An 18,329-nucleotide genomic window follows, 5' to 3' on the forward strand; every position below is an offset into this window, starting at 1 on the left:
AATAAATATACATCCCTGTACAAAAGCCCATAAACATCAAAATAATTCTCCGTGCGGATCAAAATGTGGAGTAAAGAAATATTGATTTATTGAAAACTTAGGTATACGTTTCAATCAGAGTTCAAGTCCAGCCTGGAAAGCTCCCAAATATGGTGAAGAAGTTAGGAGACGGTCGAAAGTAATTAAAAAGTTAATACTTTACGAGTTCTTTCTGTTTTCTGGATCGTGACGTTTGATTTGAAATGCGGCGGAAAAACTCCGAGTTAAATTCAGCAACTATTCATGTTAAGTGGTTTATTGTAGATCTAACCTTCTGGATACCATAATTAAGCAAGTAGATAAACGGCAATCTAATTTTTGTTCTTTTATTTGTATCTTTAGATTTTTGAAATTTTGTGTGACTAAAGATCAAGACTGAAGGCTATTCATTCCACCAAATTCATTAGTCTTATCTCATAAAATATTCAAGCTCATCCTTTATGATGTTAGAGCTTTACGTTTAACAAGACTTATTTCCTGAACTCATTAAGAACCATTTAACTTCACCAACAGACCAAAAACCTATTAAATACTTTGACCTATTTAATAATTATATCATTAAAAAAATCATCGGTACATTTTTCATCATTATGCATTTAATAGAACATAACAAGATTTTATCTCTGTATATCGATCTATATAATTTTATCAATACTCCTCACAACGGAAATGCCAATAAATGTCATTCGAACATCCTATCCTATCAATGATCGTGAGAGTGGTACAAGAAACGAAATAAATGAAATAAAGGGTACTGGACAATGACAATCACAGAGTATCTTGCTGTATATGACGAATAGAGTAGATTGAATGAAACCACATAAATAGAATTAAGCATCATTTTAATTGAGGTAAAACGTGTACCTACCCTTGAACACGCATGACTTCTCAATGAAGAAAACTAAGATTACATAAGACAAATATATTTTCTCAGTTTTATCAGACATGTTGCAGAGTTCTCATTAGTTGTAAAATGGCCGATGTTTTTGAACAAGATGGTGAGATCAGTAACCATGAAGTTAGTGACAGAGAGAATAGCAGATCAACGGACTTAGATAGTCTTGTTAGTTTTCAACAGCTGATAAAAGAAAGTTGGAGAGAATCAAAGAAACTGTGGCGAATTGCAGGGCCTTCTAGTTTTACCAGACTATGTTCATATTCAACGCTATTAATCACAAACATATGTGCAGGCCACTTGGGTGTTGTGGAGTTGGCAGCTGTGGCAATTCAAGACTCTGTTATTGGAGGCCTGGCTTTTGGATTCAAAAATTTTAATATAACATTAAAAGAACAAGATTTACATATACATATTAGATTTATATATATACCTATTAGATGTAGAATAAGTGAAGAAAGTTAGAGCTTAATTATACATAATTTTCTAATCCAATATTGATTATCCTCAACATATTGACATTAATTTATGAGCAACTTTCCTCAACTGGATTAAAGAGTGAGTACAGTGAGAAGATTAAAATTATTAGAAATGAAACTTTTCAAATAGCTTTTCGACAAATAGATGTAGATATAAAGCCCTTACTTTCCATGATCACATTGACAGAGGAAGCACACAAGATACTCTTATCAGTTGTTTAATTACATCTTTTGAATTAAATGTAGCTTAGACAATTGTGAGTGGACGACAACATTCGTATAAAGTCCACAATACTGCTACAATATTTATTCTCGTAGTTCTCATTTGAGGTCATAACTATGTGAAAAGTTAATTATGTTGCTCAGTGATTGATCTTCCATTATTTCGTAGCTGTTGTTGGGAATCTCAAACCAGAGATGTTGAGAATCTTGAAGGTTTACAATGAAGTTCGATGTTTTTACCCGATCTAATGCAGTTGAATCCGTGTAAGAATGGTATGAAAATTTTAGTTATCATCTGGGTCGTGTCTTTTAAAGTAGTACTTGCTTACTCAAGTTGAGAATTCTTGAGTCCCATTCCTTCAAGGTTTTTGGGTTTAAGAATTTATTCAAGCATTTTATTCTAATTGATTTTCATTATCCTCAATAGATCAATATATTGTCAGATCACTGAGATTTTCCTTCTGTATTGATCAAGCTGAAGAAAAGATTACAAGTAAATAATAAGCAGTCCAAAGAAAGAATTGGACAGAAAGGATGAATAAATTAAAAAAAATGATACTAAAACCAACCAAGACAGCTGAATCGATCAACTCACAAACAGTGAACAAAACTGTTTAACTATACAACACCAAGCTGAAACAGCTAGCCAAAACATTATAAACAAGGGCTGCAAGCAGCGAAGTTCCTGCCCGAAGTTTTTGTTTGTGTTTGCTGTATGCATAGATTTGTAAGTTAGATGCTGCTTGGTTTGTGTCAATTGAAATAATTATTTTGAACTGTTTGGATTGCAAGATTCTGGCCATCCCCATCCTGCTTTCTATCATTCCATTTATTCAAAACCATATAATTAATCTGTCATTTCTTACACAAGCATAATTACAGACAAATAGGGATAAATTTGATAGACTTAGTTAACAGAGCTTTGCATTAACTCCATTACTAACAATGTGATTCTCTTCCTTCCACTTGAAGTAAAACTTTGTAAAGCTCCTACAAAAAGTAGGGGAAGCAAATGAAAGACCTCCAATGACAATTAATGATCAAAAGCATAAAAGCACCCAATCAACTTTTGCAATCACAGTGATAGATAAAGAAGGAGTAATGATGAAGGCATAACCCATGAGCATAGAGCACCTAAAGGCATAGGGACTTGGCTCAAATAACATATTTTAACTAAACATTATTTCATTTGAATGATTCTGTGCAGCTTTTAAGACTGTCAGGAGATATCATAATAATCTTTTTTCAATGATCTGGATGAGTTTTAAAGTTAATATATGGGAACTCCAAGACTACTTTCCAAAGATTGGATCATTAGGGGACCCAATCGAAGAAGCTGGCTAAGTTTGGTAGTTCTTACTGTAAAAGGTTGTGGGATATCCAAAAGTACAACAATCTCCCCCATCAAATTTGGAGTTCCTTCTTTTTCTAGAAACTGTAAAAGAGTTAAAAAGATTGTTAAGCAGATCTTTGCACTAGGAAAATAAATGTAATGAATGAATCGCTTTCAGTTCAATTAATGAACTATCTGTAAACTTAAAGCAATGGGTAATGCTTGCCCTCTCACCTGTTCGCTTCCATTTGCATGTGTGAATATATTATGTAAATAGACAGTTGAGAGTTTAATGTCGATGTTAAAAGTGTTGAGATGGATATGATAGGAACTGTTCTAGTAATAGATTGCTAAATGTAGAAATGTAGAAAAGAGTTTAAATGTTTTACATACCACTGTTCCAGAAACAATTATGTAAAAATCCCCAGGAATCTGATTCTTTAAAATGATATCTAAATTTGGTGGAAAGTATTCTCCTTTCATCTCTGCGACCTTCAGGCATGAAAAGATGATCTCTACGAAGTTATTCAGCTTTAATCATTTAATTTTCTATTAATTCTACAAATAATTATAAAAGATAATGGATTGAATAGAATTTTTTAATTGCATTCTATACAAAACCAAAAAAATACATATTATACAAAAGTTCAGTAATCAAAATTAAATATAAAATTAAGTGAATACAAAATCTGTATTAGGAATGCTGCTATGAAAAATCATGTGTGGCATTGTAGAGAAAACTCACAAATTGCAAAAGCATATTTCTTGAAACTCCTTTGAATATGTAAGTGTTTTCAATGGTTGGTAGAAAGAGATGGTGATAGATGTTAGAACGGAGGGCTTTAGGTAGGCCTGCCAAAGTGTCCTGCTGAAGTTCTCTTGTCTTGAAGTTGAGCCGCAGTTATGCCATCATTTGCAGCTTTATCCATTTTGGTAAACGGGGTTTCGCAGCATATTTTGAAGCCTCATCAATTGTATCCCTCTACCAAAATGTTCAACAAAGCATAAATCTAAATTCAAAAGGAAAGAAAGGTTTAACAGAAAACAAAACATAAATAAAATTTAGGGTAAACATTGCTTACAAACATAAACGTCTTCATTGCGCTGTGTATAAGAAGGGTAGTCATATTTCCTATCAAGTAGGCTATGAAACCCATATTGAAGAACAAGTAAAATATAGTAAACAGTTTTTCTCTAGTGTTGACTGCGTGTAGATCTCCATACCCAACAGTTGTTACAGTGGTAATTGCCCAATATATGGAAGCCACATATCCCCTCCATATACTTTTTTCTTTAAAATTAGGGATAGTGCTCTCAAGCCAGGTGTTTCCCCTATTTGAGTAATGTGCTGCAAGCCAATAGTAAAAACAAGCAGCACTGTGTACAACAAATAATGTAACCTGCAATTACTTGAGTTCTAAGAAAATCAGTATATTTACAATTAACTTGTTCTGGTGCAAAATTTAATGTTTGCCATAGAGACTTACAGAAATGAGCTTTACAATCCTCGTCCAAAAATAGTTGAACCGGATATCCTTTTCAAGCCTGAAATATAATTATTGTTATATATAAATGTTTTGTTAGAAGAGAACACAATTTCTATTGTTATTCAGAGATCTATTGTCCATAGATTAGTTAATCCCAACATTGATGACAATTGTTTTCAGAGCTATATTAAATCATTTTACATGGTATATGGAAAAATGAAAGGGATTTGTAGAGTATGAAATTGAAGGATAATAACTTATTTTCTAAGTACAAAGGGATTCAAGAAAACCCACTTGGTGAAGAGCTTGCTAACTCTTCTTAATCGCCGCAGGCGCAACATATTAAGAAAAATAAATATCTCATTGTTTGCATTTCCATTTTTTGTGAAAGCAAGATAAATTATCTGAAATGGAATTGTTGAGGCCAAATCCAATATAAACCCTCTGCAAACATATCTGCCTCAACATACCACAATCATAAAACCAAGGTAAGAAAATAATAGATTGCATCTCTTAGTTTGAGAGATCTATGATAAAGATTAAACAAGATTTGAGAAAGGTTATTTACTGAAGTGCAATTTTCTTGAAATCTTCGACAAGCAAGTATGTTGTCATGTCGAGGTAAGCCACAAAGAAGATGACGACGATGTCGATGGCAAAGAAGGCATTAACAATATTGTTGACATAAAACAGTGGACCCTTGTTAACCTTCCTAAAGGCAAACTCAAATGGTGAAACCCACGCTGTATACACCACCAATACAATTAGCCAATTCTGCCACCACCTGTATATCACAACTAGAATTTGATATAAAGTATATTTTTAACTAGTACAAATAGTTCCAAGATCTGCATTTTTATGGCATATTTGATTTGAAGGAACAAAAAGTTCTTAGAAGCTTTCAGAAAAGAGACTTTTGGAATCTGGAACAAAAAACATATTGATTCACCAATTTTATTGCAATCCCTGCACAAGTTAAAGCTTTTCAATCACACAAATTCACTTTTTAATGAAATTGAAAGATTTTTGCTGTCAGCCCAACAGCTGATTTGGGAAGACTGGTTGGTTGTGGATGGAGCAGCCTCATTAATATTTTTCAGTCCCAAGAGAATTACAAAGCTGTGTGATTTCTTACAGATCTAAGAAATTTTGGAAAATATATTTACCTATAATGGCGATGATAAGGTGGGATGATCCATTTGCGAAAATGAGTAGAAGGTATATCAGGCGAGCTTCCAACTGCAGGTAGAATGCCGCTTGAAACTGAAGCAAACACAGAAATTGAGAGCTTGGGTTTTCTTTGTGATGCAGATTCTTCTTCCATTCTTTGTGTATCTTCTGTGTGTTCCAACAAATTTCATTTCATGGGCCTTGGCTGGTGATCTATTGAATATTATTCCCATGAACTCTGCAATTGCTCTATTATTGGAGCTTGTAATTGACTTTGGCATACCAGAGGCTCATAACCAATAATGGGATTGAACTACAGAGACGTCATCGAGAGTTGCGAAGCTTGGATATGCATCATTGTAGAATTTTGAACCTAACCTATCCTCTCCAAACCAACTAATTAGCAAACAATAACAACAAAAAGAAGAAATTGCAAAAAGAAATCACAATTCAGAATAAAAAAATAAAGTGCCTTGTTTTTTGGAATTGCACACACCAATTTATTTATTGAAGCTTAATTAAAAAAATTACATAGAGGTTGTATATATAAAGAATTTGCAGCCTAAAAGAATTAATAATAACTGTAGTTCTAAATATATTCCTAGCATTGCATGGAAAGCTACTAAGACTCTCAAACTAAAAAAGCAAACTACTCCCTAAATTAAGAATACAATAAGTGCATGCACAAGATGCTTTATTTACTAAAAACAAACTCATGCAAAAAAACAAAACTAAAAATAGTCCTAAGGATTAATGCATATTGGAGTACATGCTTTATTTGCATGAATAAATAAAAAACTATTAACTAAATTAATCTAGCTGCATGCTAGAGCAGCATCAGTTATCAACATACTCCCCCTTGATGCTAAGAGGGCTCACAATCTTATCTCGTAGTGCTATAAACTGAACTTTCGCAACCGCTTTGGTGAATATATCTGCTAGCTGATCTTGGGTGTTAATGTGCTTCAATTCAACGTCCTTCTTCTGCACCAAATCTTGTATGAAATGATATTTCAAATCAAAATGCTTTGTTTTGTTGTGATGAACCGAATTTTTAGCAAACTTGATGGCACTCACATTGTCACAATAAATTACTGTAGGCTGAATTTGTTTTTCTCCAATTTCTTCCAAAACTTTTCTGAGCCAAAGAGCTTGTGTACCTGCTGAGGTAATTGCAACATACTCCGCTTCTATAGATGAGAGGGCAACAATACTTTTCTTTTTTGATCTCTAGGTAATTAAACCAGAACCAAAAGAAAAACAATTTCTAGATGTAGATTTATGGTCATCCATACTACCTCCCCAATCTAAATCACTAAAGCCTACTAGATTGAACTTTTCAGAAGAGTAGTAATGAATACCAAAACTTAAATTCCCTTTCACATACCTCAAAATCCTCTTGGCTGCCTTCATATGTATTTCAGATGGATTTGTCATATACCTTGAAACAAGTGAAACTGAATAGGCAATATCAGGCCTCATGTGGATTAGAAACATCAAAGTCCCCACAATACTTCTGTAAGCTGTCTCATCAACTAAATCAGCACCATCATCTCTACATAACAAATCTCCATGAACACTTGAAGTAGAGGCAGGGTTACAATCAGTCATATTAAATTTCTTCAGCATATCCTGTGCATACTTTGTTTGACAAATGAAAATCTCATCCTTTGATAAACCTCCATTCCTAGAAAATATTTCATTAGATCAAGATCTTTCATCTCAAATTCTTTCATCATGGCAGCTTTGAATTCATCTTTCATCTTAGAACTACTACCCATATACAAAAGATCATCAACATACAAACTTATGATGAGAATATCAGTACCTTCTTATTTGTAGTATAGGGTAGGATCACTCTAACTTTTCTGGAAGCCATTCTCCTGAAAGTATCTGTCAATCCTGGCATACCATGCTCTTGGTGCTTGCTTGAGGCCATACAAAGCCTTCTTCAACTTGTAGACATAATTATATTTTCCTTCGACTTCAAAACCTTGTGGCTGCTCCACATATACTTCCTCTTCTAAGTACCCATTCAAGAAGGCATTTTTCACGTCCATATGATGTATGCTCCACTTCTTCTGAGCTACTAATGAAATCAACATTCTTATGGTCTCTTGTCTTTCTACTAGTGCAAGTCAATTCCATACTTCTATGTGAAGCCTTTAGCAACTATTCTTGCCTTGTGTCTTTCAACACTCCCATCACTGTTAAATTTGGTCTTGTAGACCCATTTGGTGCCAATCCTTCTTTTGTCATGTGGAAGTTCTGTTAGCTCCCAAGTGTCATTCCTGTGAATGGAATCCATCTCTTCTTCAATGGCTTTCACCCAAACCTCATTAGTACATGCATCTTCAAAACATGATGGTTCAAAATCAGCCTTGGCTAATAAAGCAAAATTTACTGTCTCACCTATTGGGTTTTCTTCATGTACTTGATTTCCACTCTTCTGGTAGATATCACTCAATCTCCTTACTTTCCTTGTAGAACTTGGAGAAGAAGCTGGACTTGAATTTCGTACTAAAGAACTTGATGAAGGGCTGCTTGGTGGAGTTAAACCATTGGATATAGAAACATTAGTTGGCTGCTCATGATCAATATCAGCAATTATATTATCACTCAAAACAGATTTTTGCTTCTCAATATGTCCTTTTTGATGACCATAAACTCCCCCTTCATCAAAAATCACATCTCTTGAGACAATAAGCTTGTTAGTGAGGGGATTATACAATCTATAAGCCTTGCTTTTCTCACTATATCCAATAAAAATACATGACTCACTCTTTGCATCTAACTTCTGTCTATTCTGATCAGGTACATGCACATAAGCCAAACAACCAAAAACTTTGAAATGATTAACATTAGGCCTTTTACCATACCAAGCTTCATAAGGAGTCATCTTTTCTAGTGCACTAGTGGGGCTATGGTTGAGGATGTATACCATTGTAGCAACTGCATCTCCCCAATAAGAATTGCTCAATCCCTTGGTTTGTAACATGCACCTTGCCATTTCAACCATAGTACGATTCTTCCTTTCAGCTACTCCATTCTGTTGAGGTGTGTATGCAGTAGTAAGTTGCCTCTTGATGCCATTAAAATCACAATAACTTTGGAAAACCTTTGAGCAAAATTCTCCTCCATGATCAATCCTTAAACACTTGATCTTGCACCCTTTCTCATTTTCCACAAGGGCTTTAAACTTCTTGAATGTATCCAAGGCTTCATCTTTGGCCTTCAAAAAATATACCCAACAATTTCATGAGTAATCATCAATAAAAGTGATGAAATATGATGACTTACCCAAACTCTTAGTCTGCATAGGACCACATATATCTGAATGAACAAGCTAAAGTGGGTGATGAGCCCTCCATGCATTGCCCTTTGGAAACTTTTCTCTTGCATGCTTTCCTTTAGCACAACCTTCACAAACCTCCTTGTGTTCCTCAACCTTGGGCAAACTAGAAACTAATGCATGTGAGGTTAGAAACTTCAGACTATGAAAATTTAAATGCCCATACCTGAGATGCCATTACCAACTTGAATCCTCATAAGCCATATTTGCCAAATTGTTGTTATGTTCACCAAACCTCAAGGGGAACATCCTATTTCTTATCATAGGAACAACAATGATCACCCTATTACCCTTATTCTTATCATAGATAGTACATGCTTTATTCTCAAAGACTACTTTATAATTTTTCTCACATAGCTGCCCAACACTTAACAAATTATGCTTCAATTGTGGAGTATAATAAATATCATGAATACTCTTTATACCTTCTTTTGTTTGGAACTCCATAGCTCCTTTGGCAGCAACCTCCAATGATTTATCATCACCAAGCTAGATCTTGGATTTGAAACTTCCATCCTTTGTTGAGAACAACTTCTCATTCCCTATCATATGGTTAGAGCATCCAGAATCTAGGTACCAAACATCTTTACTAGTATTTTCACCCTTTGCATAAGACAAAAATAAGTGATCAGGAGGATTCTCACTACTTTCTTGAGCATAGTTAGCACTTTTACCTTCTTTCAATCTGCATTCTCTTTCAAAGTGGCCATACCTGTTACAATGGTAACATTGAACATTTCTCTTATCAAATCTGCCTCTACCTCTTCCTCTGAAACCACCACTTCCTCTTGAGCCACCTCTTCCTCTACCTCTTGAAGAATTTTGGCTTTGCCCTTTACCTTGGCCTTGATTGATTTTGGCACTACTACTGCTTGCATCTTCATTTTTTGTGATTAGCAATTTAGAGGAAAAGGCTTTCTCTACACCTTCAAAAGAATCTTTCAATCTTTCTTCATGACACGTCAAGGATCCAACCAGTTGATCAAGCTGTAGTTTTATCAAATCCTTGCTTTCTTCTATGATTATTGCTACATGATTCCATCTGGGTGTCAAAGATCTCAACACCTTTTTTATCAAAATTTCATTGCTTACAATTTCCCCAAGTGTAACCATTTTATTGACCACATCTTTGACTCTGACACAATAATCACTTATACTTTCAGCTTCGTACATCTTCAAATTCTCGAACTCTCGCTTCAATGTCTGAAGCTTGACCACTTTAACTTGATCACTACCCTGGTAAGCTTCTTGTAGAGTCTTCCAGGAATCTTTGGCAGTTGTTGCTCTTGATATTCTTGGAAATAAGCTCTTATCAAGAGCTATCTGAATTTGAAACAAAGCTTGAGCATTATTTTTCCTTGCTTCCTTTCTTGTTGTTCTTTCATTGGTTGTAAGGGCATTCCAATCAGTTGGCTCTTCATAACCTGATTCAATAATCTCCCACAAGTCTTTTCCAATAAAAAATGTCAGCATCTTAATGCACCAATAATCATAATCATTCCCATCAAATTCTAGAACGGTCATATTGTTAGAATTCGACATGATTAACTTTGATGAAATTCCAACAATAAAACTTTAACCCAAAACAATTTTATCTGCTCTGATACCACTTGTAGAATTTTGAACCTAACCTATCCTCTCCAAACCAACTGATTAGCAAACAATAACAGCAAAAAGAAGAAATTGCAAAAAGAAATCACAATTCAGAATAAAAAAACAAAGTGCCTTATTTTGTGGAATTGCACACACCAATTTATTTATTGAAGCTTAATTAAAAAAATTACATAGAGGCTGTATATATAAAGAATTTGTAGCCTAAAATAATTAATAATAACTGTAGTTCTAAATATATTCCTAGCATTGCATGGAAAGCTACTAAGACTCTCAAACTAAAAAAATCAAACTACTCCCTAAATTAAGAATACAATAAGTGCATGCACAAGATGCTTTATTTACTAAAAACAAACTCATGCAAAAAATAAAACTAAAAATAGTCCTAAGGATTAATGCATGTTGGAGTACATGCTTTATTTGCATGAATAAACAAAAAACTATTAACTAAATTAATCTAGTTGCATGCTAGAGCAGCATCAGTTATCAACAATCATTGCAGCCTCCCAAGAACTGTGTTATGCCAAATTAGGGCACCTGACTTCCTCACAGATTGTGTACAATTTCAATTCTCTTAACTTAGTCTGTCTTATTCCAAGTGCGTGGAAAACCCCTACTATTTTGAGGGGGTGAATGCAAGGGCTCAACACTTATCCAGGTTGGCTAGAGGAACTGGAATATTCTGAAGCAGGATATATATCACCTGAAATCAATCCTAGAGTAGATATGTCTGGGACATATTAATACTCAGGCAAGAGGACACATCATTCAGTAGTTTTGAACAACTGTATTTTCCCTCCTTAAAAATATGCACCAGAAAACATGTTTACAGTATTTTCTTCCACACAAGGTTTGCATGCACGACACCACATTGCATGGCTTTCCAAATGCATTTTGCCAGGTTCAAGCTATCGTCGGGAACTCTGCTTTGACACTTTGCAACTGCCTCTGGAGATGTGCGTTCTCTCCCGTTGAGAACTATGCGATCCCCTCCAAACTCCTGCAAACCGCCATCATATCCAATATGTAAATGCCAAAAAAATTTAAGGTGATAATTCGCATAAACAATACGCATCTTTACCTGGTAGGAACTAAGAAAATAAGAAAGCTTTGCAACAAAACAATTTATGATTGGTTGCCTATGATTGGATTAATAACACATTAAGAAAAACTGCCTCCGCTATAGTTTCCTGCGGGCAGGAACTAACAAGTTGTAACAACCAGTTGAAACATTACCAAAAGCTATATGCATCAAGGAAGATGCCCAAATAGAAATTCAAATTATTATGTACATATACCCTAGAGAAGCACATTAAACTTGGAATTTGAAGAACTTGTATAAAGTTAGTTGGCACATTTAATTTCTCTTTGTTCAACTAAGAATACAAAAAGACGAACTGAAACATGATGTAGAGTAAAACCTTAAGTTTTTGGTCTTCACAAAAATGTGGTTGCAGACTTTGAGGCAATGCATTTTGCTGCACATGTATTTTCTTCCTAGTGCTTTCTTATTTGATTAGAGAAAGCATTCTTTGACATCTTTATGTTGGTCAAATTTCTTAGGTCCCTTGTCTTTGTGTTGGTTGAGTTTCTCATCCTTTGTCTTTGTTTGGTATTCATGAAATATATTTTTTTAATAAATAGTGTTAGATTCTTTTAAATAGTAACAAAAGAATTTTTTAAGAGGTGGAGGAAATTTTGTCTCCTTGGGGTTCATATAGAAAGTGTGATTCTTGAATTGGTTGCTTCCCGTGTTAATCCTATTAATACTCCTTTCAACCAGTGGGATAATTTCATTCAATCTATATGGCCTTTGATTAAGTTTTGGCCTACTAATGGGTCAACCTGGGTTGATCTAATTGTTTCTTGTAAAAAGAGTGATACTTGACAAAAGTCAGAAGATGGTGCAGTCACCGGTTAGGAGGGACCTCAAAGAGATCAATCCAGACTGGGCAGCAAGAGTAAACACAATGGAAGCAAGAGGCTATGATGGAGACAATGCATAACTGAATATATTAGACAATGAAAACTAAAGCAAGAGGCTATGATGGAGACAATGCAGAACTGAATATATTAGACCATGAAAACTGATTACAAATAATCGGTAACATCCGGGTTACAAGATTCATTTCATTGACTTGCTACAAACATGCTTAATTATAGAACAGGTCACTCCCGGACCTCCAAACCTTAGATCTATCTACTATGTTCTATCTGATTGATCTCTTATGCTGATTTACAATGATTTATATGATCCAAGAAGATCCAATTGGCCCAAAAGGGATCAAATGCCGAAGAACAAGATCAAACGTGTAAAACCAATAAGTCGACCTCTGCCAAAGAGATTCTTTCAGGGAATCCAAAGGATGAAGTGCGGATTAGAGGGAATGTCGACCACGCACCAAAGAACATTGGAATCAATGCACAAGGCTCCGCAAGCTACGAAAGGGATCCGATAGATTCACCAATGCAAATAGGTCCAAACGGTTCCGGTGATAGAAGAACAGTCCCGGAATCCAGAATTGATAACTTGCCGGAAAATTATCCAAATGCTCCACGATTTAGGAATAAGGAAGATGATCATGTCCTCAAGAAAAATACAGCTCCGCAAGATCCGGTGAGCCAATGCAAGAAAATGTAGATAGAAAAGTTGCAACTACAAAACAAAAAACAAACAAAAAAAAATATTTTTGGTTGATGCAAGATTGCTAAGAACCGAGGACACTCCTGCATCAGAAGAAGTATGAGTAAAAATTAATTTTGATAGGGTTCAAAAGATAACCGAGGTTATTTTGGTGCTTGCTTTATGGCTTGAGACTATAATAAAGATATTGCTGCTTTTAGAGCTAAAACTCTTAGGAAAGAGACTAATAACAAAGCTAAAGCTCAAGCATCAACCTATGTGATTAAAATGGCTATTGGTCTATTGATATCAAAGCTTCACCTTGAAAGGAACTCTCTTATAATTATTAATGAATTAATGCAATAAAGAAGGGTGAGGCAATTCTGTGAAGATTGAACAAATATATTAATTTGATTAGAAATGAGTTGGTGAAGGATGAATTCAAAATTAACCAGACAAGGTGGGAGGAGAATGCGTGGCAGATACCTTTCCATTGGGCTATTAAGTTGAATGATGACAACACAAATGAAATCTGGAAAGATCTTTGTGGCATCCACTTCGATGAAGAATCAAATGAAGTTGGGTCATCGTATGCCCCTGAATTAGAGGAGTATTTATGAAACTTTATGTTCACTACCTCTGCATGATGAACTCGTGCGAAGTGGTATTAAATTTTGGCTCGGATTAAAATGAATCCACTCTTAGTGGTGGTTAGTAGTTGTGAGTTGAGGAGAAGTGGAGCTAATTGCAGGAACCAGAGAATGGAGGCTAATTTCATGCACCTTACTTGCAAGAAGCAACTTAGATTTGTTTATTGCAAGAAGCAACTTAGATTTGTTTAGAGCAATTTAAAAAGAACAACTCAAAAAATGTCTTGAAGATTGAACACCCAAAATTAGAAGTTTTCATGAAATCAGAATTAAGGTATAAAACAAATGTTGATATTGCCTCGGTTTTCTTTGCTTGGTACCTAGAATTAGGTTCCAAGGAAGATGTATAGTGGGTCATGAGGGAGTGTGTCTAGGAAGAATGGAAATACAGGGTAGAAACCTTTATGGTGATGGCATGCCAGGGGAAGGGTTTGTTACAAAAGCTGGTGAATGGATGCATGTGGCTGAATTTAACTCTCCCCTATCTTTTGTGGAATGCATATGGTGACAAAGGAGAACATTGCATGGAGGCTCAAGTGGGATGGGAGTACATTAAGGATTATTTCTGAGATAGAGAACGAGTGGAGCAGGTGTTCGAGCTTGATACTGAGCAAAAATCCAAGAAACCAAAATTCAAGAAAGGAGATTATTGGCTTAGTGTGCCACGACCAGATGTGAAGAAGCCCTAGTTTTGTTTATTGGGCATAATTATAGTTTGTTTGTTTTTGTTTATATGAAGTAAATATCTTGTATATGTGCAGTTTCTGTTTGTCAGGGTATAAACTCAGAAATATAATTTTGTATGTGGTTGTATAGTGGGGTTGCAGAATTTTGTTGTAGGTGTCTGTAATTTGGTACTATGGGTATCTTTTGACATATCAGTGGTTGAGTGCCACAAAATTTTATTCAGAATACTGTAAAAGCTTTTATTATTTAATATAAATTTATATTATCGATAAAAAAAATTCAGAATATAATTTTGTTTTGATTTTTAAATTAATTAATAATTATAAAATAATTATCTTGTTAGGTATAATTTGATCTTTATGTAGACATTACTCATAAACAAAGGCCTATAAATTTCAATGGTATCTAGAATTCATAGAAGAATATCATTTTAGATTAATTTATTGAAGTCGTATATATCCTAAGATTTCAGGGAAAAATTATTTATTTAACTGACTTTTCTGTTTTTGTAATTCTCATACACAGTACGACGATGATATGTGGTAATTACAAAAAGTATTAGTTTTTTAAATTTTTATTATCATACTACCTTGATTGAGTCAGTTGATTTGGCAATCAGCCTCAGACGAGGTAACAATGAACATAACCTCGGGGATCTGCGAACAACTCATGCCACGTATACTGAATTCAAAGACAGTGTTTGGTTCAGGTAGAAAATGAAAATAGAAATCACATTTCAAATTTTTTATCAACAATTTAGATCTCACTCGATAATCACATGCTTTATTTACTCACAAGTCCCACAAGGTGACTGAAATCTGCGAACCTTCGTTGGCCACTTCTAGAACCTATCAAGCCAGAGGTGCCTGTTTCATCCAATCTTCTGCCCAATTACTGAAAGAAATTTCATAATATTAACATGCAATTCACAATAAAAGGCTTGGATATAGCTAGTTAGGTGCTAGCTGCCTTAACTAGAAGTTATGGCTGTCCACAAGGCAATTTTGCCAACCATGTCAATGTTGAACATCTCAATTAAATTTTGCATACTGAAATATTTGATCAAACTTATTCTAGGAAAAGAGGCATATATTAGAAGTGGATAGTCCTATTATAGACATTAGAATGTAGTTATCATTTCTTCAAGTTTGTTTCTGCATTGGAAGCTGCACAAGTGCTGAACTACCTCTCAACTCATGGGTTTGAAGGCCCAAATAGAATTTGGTCAGAATATAAAGACTTGTGTTTGTTGGAGGAGCCATGATCAGCTAAAAACGAGATCATTAATGTTGGAGTGACAGGCTTGTAACAATTATGTTGATTGTTTGAAAGATAATTCTTTCAGCTACATCATTGAATGAAAAAATGTATATTTTAAATGTTAAAACTCCATGGAGTCAGACAATTAGCATTCAAAGATTCTACCTGGTCCATGGCAACGCATCGCATCTATGTTTGACGTATACTCAATAACATTTTTTTATCACTAAATTAACCATGCGAAAATTTCAATCGTGTCTGTGCAATTGGGAATGGGCAGTCCGTTAGAAACCCTCTGTGGTCAGGCTTTTGGAGCAGGAAAAATTCAAATGCTTGGAGTATATTTGCAGCGTTCATGGTTAATATTGCTGGGTACAACAGAGCTTTTGATTTTTCTTTACATCTTCGCAACTCCAGTTCTTAAGCTACTGGGACAGGAGAATGATGTAGCTGATCTAGCGGATGAATATGCACTTTGGATGCTACCACAACTGTTTGCGTATGCATTGTATTTCCCAACGGAAAAATTTCTTCTGGCACAGAGAAAACTCATGGCCGTAGCTTGGATTGCCTTAGCTGCATTGATAATCCATGCTTTTCTGAGCTGGTTATTGATCTTCGAAGTGGGTTTGGGGTTGGTTGGAGCCGCAATTACATTAAATTTATCATTATACATTAACATTACTGGTCGGTTTTTGTATATAGTTTCTTTTTTCCGAGATGCTTGGAAGGGGTTCTCCTGGCTCGCTTTTCATGATCTATGGGTTTTTGTTCGACTTTCAATGGCTTTAGCTGTTATGCTACGGTTAGTAGCATAGTGGTTGTGGTTATTTTCTATTCTGACATCAGTTTCTGGTGAAGACCTTAATTAGTAGATGATAATGAATAATATATCTGAGGAAGTGATGCAATCTGTGTTAATGATATTCACTTGAGGTGGTGTCGTTTTCAGCTTGGAGTTCTGGTATATGATGTCATTGGTTGTTCTGAGGGGTCATCTAAAAAATGCAGCAATTGAAGTTAATGTGATATCTATCTGTTAAGAAGCACCTGCAGACGTTTATTTAAAAATCCAACTTTTTTCTCAAATGCAGTTTCAGTTTAGTAGCATAACTGTAATTTGTAAGAACCCCCACAACTCAACTCTAGTTCTAGCTCTTACTGGTTGCGATGAACTCCTGTATTTATGTGTAAGATCTTTGCATTTCATAGGTCGAAGGGCCTTTACAAGAATGGGGTGTCCCTAGTCACGGTGTATATGGTTGTTTAAAGTTAAACCTTTAATCAATTGCAATTAGTTGTTAAATGTACCCCTTCTGACAGTTTTCTATCTGTTCCTTTTACAGCATGATTTTAAATGGATGGGAAGCCATGATCTTCCTTGGTTTTTAATGCTGCCATTAGGTATGATTTTTTCTGCTACTGATGTAAACCTTTCACCACTGAATCAAAGAAATTGACTTTCTAATAATAGTAGTGGTTAAAACCACCTTGTTGTTCGAGTAAAGGGGATGCAAATGTGTTGGTAAACAGATTGGTCTTTCTTTGTTTATTTTACCACTGCACATTATGGCTCATGAAAAGAAAGACAAATTTCCTACCAATCAGTTAGAAAATCATTATATTTGATTAACCTCTGAATTAAGGTACAACTCCCTTTAATAAATATTCAATCAGCTCCAAATTACACACAATCAATAGAATGTTTTTCACCAGAAAGCACTAAAAGGTAATTAAATTCACCAGTCAATACAAAATGAATGCAAGCACTGATTCATATATAACTCTTTATATAAAGCCAATAGACTTCACACGTACACTAAAACAAAATGAAAAGCCTTTAAAGATGAAATTCGCTAATAATTTTCTGCACACATAGAAAGTATAACGACTCCTTCCTTGAAACAGATTTTCATAGAAATCAAATTCCAAAATAACAAACGCATAGATTTGAAATCAAAGAGAACCGTTAACGAGATTTTCATTCATTAATGATCATCCACCTTCTACATACACAAAGTCTTTAGCTAATTTAAAAGATAGTCTTTCCAAAAACTTAGTCAACCCTTTCAAAGTCATTACAAAACGTATATATAGGTCGCCAGACCAATAGTTTATTTTTAACCAAAGTAAAATTAACTCGCAAGAGTTAATAGAAAACAATCCTAACTGTATAACCGAAACTAAGGAAAATGACTAGACTTGCTAGCAAACAACTGCCAGCAGTGCTAGTCATGCCGTCTGCTCGGTCCCGATGTGATCGCTCGAGTTGGTGTTTTGGACAGACACCATCATCGCTTTCGCCGCACTCCATTCTCGATGCACCTTTAAACACTCTTGAATTACAGTTACGTGTGGCAAACTGATGTGAATTACTCTCTGCTTCTAGAGCTCCTTCTTTCTCTTCACCATCTGCACTTTGTCTCTGAGGGAATCCAGGTGATCGAGACAAACTGTGAGCATCGATTCCACTTTGGAAATCCTCGTGAAGTCTTCCACGGCCAAGGATTTCTCCACTTTG

General features: G+C 35.0%; 1 protein-coding gene and 1 pseudogene across 1 annotated transcript; one reads left to right on the top strand and one right to left on the bottom strand.

Moving 5' to 3' along the window:
• Nucleotides 1–1,012: 1,012 nt before the first annotated feature.
• Nucleotides 1,013–17,200, top strand: LOC131857799 (protein DETOXIFICATION 33-like). The gene is made up of 4 exons (XM_059210524.1): nucleotides 1,013–1,303; nucleotides 16,072–16,613; nucleotides 16,761–16,846; nucleotides 17,154–17,200. Exons 1-4 carry the CDS (start codon nucleotides 1,013–1,015, stop codon nucleotides 17,198–17,200), a joined length of 966 nt encoding a protein of 321 aa, XP_059066507.1.
• Nucleotides 2,892–5,948, bottom strand: LOC131055709 (potassium channel KAT1-like; annotated as a pseudogene).
• Nucleotides 17,201–18,329: the final 1,129 nt, after the last annotated feature.

This window comes from Cryptomeria japonica, chromosome 8 (assembly GCF_030272615.1).
Source record: "Cryptomeria japonica chromosome 8, Sugi_1.0, whole genome shotgun sequence".
In the NCBI taxonomy this organism is placed as follows: Eukaryota; Viridiplantae; Streptophyta; class Pinopsida; order Cupressales; family Cupressaceae; genus Cryptomeria; species Cryptomeria japonica.